Source organism: Dendroctonus ponderosae, unplaced genomic scaffold (assembly GCF_020466585.1).
Source record: "Dendroctonus ponderosae isolate FM_Combo_2020 unplaced genomic scaffold, Dpon_F_20191213v2 Dpon_F_20191213_687, whole genome shotgun sequence".
NCBI lineage: Eukaryota > Metazoa > Arthropoda > Insecta > Coleoptera > Curculionidae > Dendroctonus > Dendroctonus ponderosae.
Window position 1 is genome coordinate 1 of NW_026018906.1, and position 7,677 is coordinate 7,677.

The 7,677-nt window shown below is 37.9% G+C and overlaps 1 protein-coding gene across 1 annotated transcript; it reads right to left on the reverse strand.

Annotated features, from left to right (window-relative positions):
- Positions 1 to 6: 6 nt before the first annotated feature.
- LOC125505069 lies at positions 7 to 6,437 on the reverse strand. The gene is made up of 5 exons (XM_048668009.1): positions 5,874 to 6,437; positions 5,446 to 5,633; positions 5,148 to 5,382; positions 3,798 to 4,049; positions 7 to 3,739 (listed from the first exon to the last, which is right to left on the reverse strand). Exons 1-5 carry the CDS (start codon positions 6,048 to 6,050, stop codon positions 2,918 to 2,920), a joined length of 1,674 nt encoding a protein of 557 aa, XP_048523966.1. The 5' UTR covers positions 6,051 to 6,437; the 3' UTR covers positions 7 to 2,917.
- Positions 6,438 to 7,677: the final 1,240 nt, after the last annotated feature.

A 7,677-nucleotide genomic window follows, 5' to 3' on the forward strand; every position in this document is an offset into this window, starting at 1 on the left:
GGGGGATACAACCTAAACCTTATACTTAACAGGAAAACCTAAACAACTACATATTGAAAACGCTAGCAATGCTTTAATGTGGCAAACAATCTGTTCAGTGAGTACTTTTTCTGGTTAGATAATTGAGGATGTTGCTACATTTCTAACTGAGTTTCTCTTCTCATCGTCTCACATAGGCGTCGCTTCTTACCGCGTATCAATTAACGGCTAAGTTTCTAATCGTAAGCCCAAAACCAATTTTGACTGTTCAATTATATACAAAGTTTCTCGACAAATCACATCAATGTTGAAAGTTTCCTACTTCACCTCGGACACTAATGGTCAATATTTTTTGTTTTCTATACAAGTATGTCCACTAACAAGCTCTAATAAAACGGCGATTTGGAATTTTTCGAATGTAAATTAACGCGATAAATTGCAATATCCACTAACGGACGTTTTGTTTCTGCTTTGTTTTGATTTTAGCTGTAGTTTAAAAATGGGCGATATCTACCTACTGCATGAAATGGTTTTCGAAAATTGCAATACAATTACAATGTGTAAAAAATGGACTGTTTTAACATAAAACACTTATTTTTAGATAGGGAGAAAAATGTTGGCGCACCTTTCTTAGCAATACCTGCAGGGCCAACCAAGGTACAGGGTGATTCTCTACTTCGGGTGATAGTGAAAATTGATGTAAACAAGTGCAGACTTCGAGATTTTAATAAATTTTACTCAGCTATATATTTTCCGTCATTGCGGATATTATCAAGTGCGTGTTTCGGGAGTGTTATTCTCAGGAAGCTAATACGACGGCTGAGGGGAATAACCGGCTAACTTGCGACCCGCTTGAAGAACCGATTAACTCGGGAGCGTTTTTATTTTCTCTAAATTTGTAGTGGCAGCTCTGCGCGATTTTAATATACCATAAGCAGTTTTTTTAAGCTATTGAAAATTATTGAAATTGTTGTTCCTTGTATTCTTGTAAATTATCTGTCTGTCTTCCCTTCTTCTTCATTCTTGATTTTAGGCGGACTTACGGTAACGTACAAACTTTGAATCGCGATTTTGAGAAAACTAATTATTCGACAGCACCCGCCCTTGGCACATATAAAGAACATTAAAATGCCTACTTTCCCACAAAACTTTAACGCTCCAGCTTAAAAAATGGCGGGCCTATAAATTTAAAAAAAACTACCAATTTTCCGGTTTTTTTTCAAATTTGTCACAAGATATTTATCCGATTGAGGCGTTCGAACTGTAATTTTATAGATATTTTTCTTCTCTAGAAATCATCTCGTTGGGGCATTCCGATTGCTCCATTGGTTTCAAAGTTATAAACAAAAATCGCCTTTTTTGCAATAAATTGTTAATAACTAACATATAGACCGAAAATGCGAGTGGAAAACACATACCTATTAATTGGCTCATTATCTTTTATATCATGGCACAATTGGCTTCCTACTAGTCTTTTTGTCACGATAAAACATTTTTAAATACCGATAGCTTGGCCTCTCCCAAAATCTGCACTTGCTTACATCAGAAACTCATGAAGACGGTTTGTTTTTGGGAGACATCGACCCTCATAAAACAGTCGTATTTGAACCACCCTGTACACTTTCCATTTATTAATCAGTATGTTGGTAAAATTATTTGCCGGAAAAATATGGTTTACATTCTAATAGAAACGTAGAGGATAGTATAGATAAAAAGACGAACTGCAAACTTTGAATCGCGATTTTGAGAAAACTAATTATTCGACAGCACCTGGCCTTGGTACATATAAAGAACATTACAATCCCTACTTTCCCACAAAACTTTAACGCTCCAGCTCAAAAAATGGCGGGCCTATGAATTAAAAAAAAAACAACCAATTTTTCGGTTTTTTTCAAATTTGTCACAAGATAATTATCCGATTGAGGCGTTCGAACTGTAATTTTTATAGATATTTTTCTTCTCTGGAAATCATCTCGTTGGAGCATTCCGATTGCTCCATTATTTTCAAAGTTATAAACAAAAATCGCCTTTTTTTGCAATAAATTGTTAATAACTAACATGTGGACCGAAAATGCGAGTGGAAAACACATACCTATTAATTGGCTAATTATCTTTCATATCATGGCACAATTGGTTTTCTACTCTTCTTTTCGTCACGATAAAACATTTTTAAATACATACGTAAAACGGTCGTATTTGAACCACCCTGTACACTTTCCATTTATTAATCAGTATGTTGGTAAAAAATTATTTTCCGGAAAAAATGTGGTTTACATTCTAATAGAAACGTAGAGGATAGGGGGCCTTGATTGACATTTTTGAAATCAGCCGAAAATTTGGTGGCATCCGATCTTACGCACATCCGTAAGTACCAGACATATACTGATGAGAATCTCGTTTTTCCCTTGTCACCTTAATTCATTTGGGCCCATTTAAAGCAATATCCAAAAATCGTTTAAATGCTGTTGAAAACCATTTATTGCAGTATGTTTCGCTAAAAAAAATGTTCCGATGTTGCTGCAAGCAGGTAAATACTGGGGGAACTTGAAAAGTTTGCGGTAGCAGCAGAACAATAAAAGTGAAACAAACGTCTTTAATTTTGCGTAAAATTTGTAACAAAAAAGCCATGTTGCCGATTACATGCAGAAGTCGTCAAAGTATGCAGACCTAATTCATTTTGCTGGCATCGTATCATTAAAGTCATCAGTCTCATAAAATAAAAATCATATAGTATATCTATCAGTCTTATGAGTTTCAGTTTCCATAAGAGGAACTATTGTAGCAAAACTGGTGAGCATTGGTCCTCATACAGTGCGATTGATTATAATACAACAAACAGGCACTCGGTTATGCAATGTTAAGGTCTATAAACTAACAGTGAGTGAACGACTGTCACCCACATGATTATTGCACGTTTTTTGCGTCATTCCCTTGACTCTTAGTTTCCATTACCTTCAATTTCCTCTTTCTTCATTAAGGCAGCCAACTGAGTCATGGGGGGCATAATCACGCGCGATTCCATCACGTCATGCTTTTTGTTAATCGAGAGATCCTCCACATGGTCGTCCGATTCCATTTTAACGGTTTTATTGATGGCAGGGGGCGTCATACTATTAGGGCCTCTGTACTTGAGCATTGTTGGACTGGAACTTGGACTGCGCCTCTGACTGATATTCGGACTCAGCGAACAGCCTGTAGCTGCATGTAATGCAACAGCCGCCATCGCTGTAAAGGCTGCTCGATCATCCATCGGTATACTCCCGTCAATGGTGTCGTGCAGGAAGGTGCTCGCCTCCAGTAGGGCTTTGTTGTTATTCAAAGTTTCCTCTTCTTCGCTCAGGTGATTGTTCCTGTAGGGCGAGCCGGTAGGATAATGGTAGCCAACCACACCCCCATTAGATCCTCGCTTGAAGGGCCTGCTGGTGGTGATGCCCAACTTCTTCACTTTATCGTACAAAGTCCTCGAGGGAACTTTGTACAGGCGCGCTGCTTGCAGCGCGGACATTCCATTCCGCACTGCATCAATGGCCGCCGATATATCATCTCTCGTATACTGTTTGTATCTTTTCCATTCACGGTTTTGAGCGGGGACGTATGTGGCAATTCCTGATATTCCACAAGTACTCGCGTCCCTGGGGAACGACTGTGGGGAAGAGGAGGGAATGCTCAGCTTCGACTTGTCGTCCCCTACAGCCATCCGTTCGTTGAAATCTGCGTAGGGCGGCGATTGTGCGTCTTCTGAGGGCTCGTTTTTCATATTCTGCAACAGTTTTTTGATGTAGAAGATCATTGCAACGAGCTGATTGAAGCCTGCTTACCATCGAAAGTCTTTCCTCATTAGCGGGCGCATCGCTGCTTTCCGAACGGCACACCAGGCTGACGGGCTGAGAAGACTCCATTTGGCCTTGTCCAAGAACAGTCCGCAGGATGGGCGTGTCGCGTTGCATCATGTGATTGTTCGGTTTCTTCCTTTTGAGGGCGCTCATATCGGAGTTCATATTTTCGTAAGCGTTATTGTGCTGCGGTGATGGCGTTGATATGACTATATTGGGATGCGGAGAATGAGGTGCCTGGAAAAAACGAATCGTTCATTGTTTGATATTTTTGGTATACATTTTTTGATATACATTGGTGAGCCAATGAAACAAAGCAAATAAACCAGAGCGCTTTTCGGATGCTCGTCAAAAAATGCACCAAGTGTTGTGGCAAGTGCAAGCCTAATTTGAAAAGTGCTTTAGTTTTTCTAACAACACATTCTCTCTTGTGAAATTAGCCTAAATTGAACGGCAATACAATTAATAGTTCCTATAAATTGCGAAATTTGGCATCTGTTTTCGAGCCGTGGAAAGAGCACATTTTTGTCCAGTGTTTTCAACTGTTTAAAATGGGATAAGTATTTGTTTCTTTATTCGAATGAATCTAAAAGTGCCATTTTTCGATCTGAAGCGATGATCAAAAAGAAGCACTTTTCTCTACTGTTCATTTGTTTGACTTTTGCGCACATGTACGCAAAAGTAAATGTGGCAAAATTTTACGCAAAATATGCATCTTATACCGTAAAGTGGAGAAACAGATGTTTATCAGAAAGATCGCTAAGATAAAACTTCGTATCAGTTTTCATTTTGATCCGCGAAGGCGTGACAGAATGTAATAAGTAAAAAAAAATCAAATTTGATGAACTGTAACTCGAAAAATATTCAGATTTTGAATGTTTGTTACATCACCTACATTTTTACAATTTTACTACAATTTACACTACTAACAACTTTATAGATATTTTTCTTCTCTAGAAATCATCTCGTTAGGGCATTCCGATTGCTCCATTAGTTTCAAAGTTATAAACAAAAATCGCCTTTTTTGCAATAAATTGTTAATAACTAACATATGGACCGAAAATGCGAGTGGAAAACACATACCTATTAATTGGCTCATTATCTTTTATATCATGGCACAATTGGTTTTCTACTAGTCTTTTTGTCACGAAGGCGTGTCAGAATATAATAATTAAAAAAAAATGAAATTTGATGAACTGTAACTCGAAAAATATTCGGATTTTGAATGTTTGTTACATCACCTACATCATTATTTTGTACGATTAAGTAGATTTCGTATTTAGTAATATTAAATTGTCTTTAGCGCGAGTAACTGAACAACATTTGAAAACTTACCACATCTGGAGGTGGTGGCAAGTAGCTGAGACTGTTCCACGGATGCATAGGCCTAGAGTTGTGCTCTGGTGGACTGATCTCATACGGTCTGTATGAATGTTTGTGGATCCTACTGGTAGAATGAGGTGGCGAACCGTTGCTACTGCCGCTATGGGCGGGATTATGCACAATGTTAGAGGATGAGATCGATGGCGAATGATCCAGCGCGGGCTCTTCATTTTGCGGCTTTGAGGTTCTGTAATGCACAATCACTTATTGAACCAACTGATCGGCAACAGTTTCCAATGGGGCGACTTACCTGCGCTCTTCTACCAGCCCTTTAACTTTGAGAGTTTCGGCAACTTTCAGCAAGTCACTTAGTTGCTCTTGAGCAACGTTCACTTCGCCATGGTACATGTAGTTCAAGATGGCTTTCAGTTCGCTGATACGCACATCTTTTAGTATAACCACCGTGGTATCGTTGCGTTGCCAGTCCAAAAAAATTTTCTGCAAAAATAAAAAGTGGTAAAATTGCAAGTTTGTGCATTAATACGGAGGCCAGTTACACTTTTCAAGTCACGCAACATTGTTTTTTGGATTTGGATAATGAGGAAATTTATTTTTGCAAAACTTGAACTGAATAGAAACTAAATGCTAAATTTTAACGCCGTTTCATTTTGTGTTTTTTATACATGTGCATGTATCGGAATGTAATTAAAAATTTTTTTTTTTTTAAATCGGACTTACTTGAAAGTATTGGGAGCAAGCTGCCAATATCAGGCGATGGGCTTTGACCGCATGGCCGTCCTCGCAAACTAAAGTCACATCGGTAAATTCTCCGTTCTCAAAAAGTTCCCGGAAAACATTTATAAAATTCACTCGGTGGTTGTTCCATCTCAAACAGTACTGCTGCGATTGATTCATGTTGTCTGATGTGTGCTGAATCTGGAAAAAATATACCAATGAGTCTCAAACATTGAGCAAATTCGTGTGGTTTGCTGTGCGAACATGAACTAACTTGAGAGTTTGTTATCATTGACCCATTCCAATGGCCAATAGAGCCATTACTCTGTTTGCCAACTTTAGACTAATTGCATCCATTCACCCACATAACGGTCCACTGAAGGCATTAGCAAAAGTGAATCATTCAGTATTCTTTGTTAACCACAATCAAATGTCCGGCTCGATTTGCTAATCGTTTATTGACTCGAAAAACAACCCCCGAAGAGATATTGGCTTCGCATTTGAGAGATAAAGCGCACGGAACCATGTTTGTTTTAGATAGTGGTTGGGTAGCTTGAAATAACTCCCAATAGATAATGTTGCCGATTCCCAATATCTGTGCAAAATTGCTCTGTTGATGTTTGGCTGCGGTCTAGTTCTGATTACTGTGATCGATGTGGTTATAGGTCTAGGCCATCCGGTCCGAAAAATATTTATTATTTGATAAAACTAGCAAACGAATCGACGGCAAACATGTCACGCTTGCATCGGCTTTTTATCTCACCATTTCAAGAATTTTCTAATGGCGAACCAAATGGGTTTTTAATTAAAAGTCATTTTTTTCTACTTTAGAAAAAGACGTTGATTGTTTGCGAAAATATGTCCAATACGTTCATTAGTGCGCCCATTTCGTTACAATTAATTTTCCGTTAATGCGTCGATTCTTGATAGGGAAAAGTTGTTTGTAATTAGTCTTTGGACCGTTTTATCGCGATTTTGCCCGCCCGATTTGCATGTGTGACCAACAGGTTTCTCTAATTAAATAACATGTTATAAACACTTCCATTTAACTCGTACATAATCATTCTAAACCCGTCATCATGCAAAGAAACAGTTTTTGTTTTGGATGGCACGTTTTATTGCGGCTTCAGATGTGAAAAGAAAATCCAACTCAAACTGATTTCAGTCAGCGTTTTTAGTACGTATAATAGTAGTGTTTAAACCGACGGAATTGATAGACAACAAAACTCCTTGGGAAGATAAAAGCTCTTTTAAGGATGCGACTCTTAAGAGGATGTCGTCAGCAACGACGAATGAACATTTTACAGCCTAACACTAACTGGCGGGATGGAAGCTTTTGTATTAAAGGAAATCTAGAATCAATTGCAAATCTGACTGAATCTTCAATAAAATGCGGAAATGGTTTTGCAAAAAATAACAGTAGCAAGTGAAAAAGATCTGCGCTAAAATCCAATATAAGTGATAAGACGAAAATATTATAATAAGGGCAGAATGACCTATTGGGTCAATAGCCTTTTTCTATAGGAAATAAAGATTATTTATATAAATTACTAGCTGACCCGGCAAACGATGTATTGCCATATAAATTATTTCTAGGGTTTTTTTCCATCTCGAGTGGGCGGTTCGCCCACTTGAGATTTTTTTAAAATTTTATTTTAAATTTATTGAATTACTAATATAGCTATTAAAAGATAGGGGTTTATGGCAGCATTCATATCACTTAGGGGTATAAAAAATAGATAACAACCTATTCTCAGACCTACTGAATATACATACAAAATTTCATCAAAATTGGTCAAGCCGTTTC

Excerpts from the sequence above, each read along its gene's own strand:
- LOC125505069 (XM_048668009.1), bottom strand. The coding sequence starts at position 6,050 with ATGAATCAATCGCAGCAGTACTGTTTGAGATGGAACAACCACCGAGTG. Across the intron at positions 5,634-5,873 it reads CTTGCTCCCAATACTTTCAA|AAAATTTTTTTGGACTGGCA; the intron begins GTAAGTCCGATT and ends TTATTTTTGCAG. Across the intron at positions 3,740-3,797 it reads ATGAGGAAAGACTTTCGATG|AATATGAAAAACGAGCCCTC; the intron begins GTAAGCAGGCTT and ends AAACTGTTGCAG.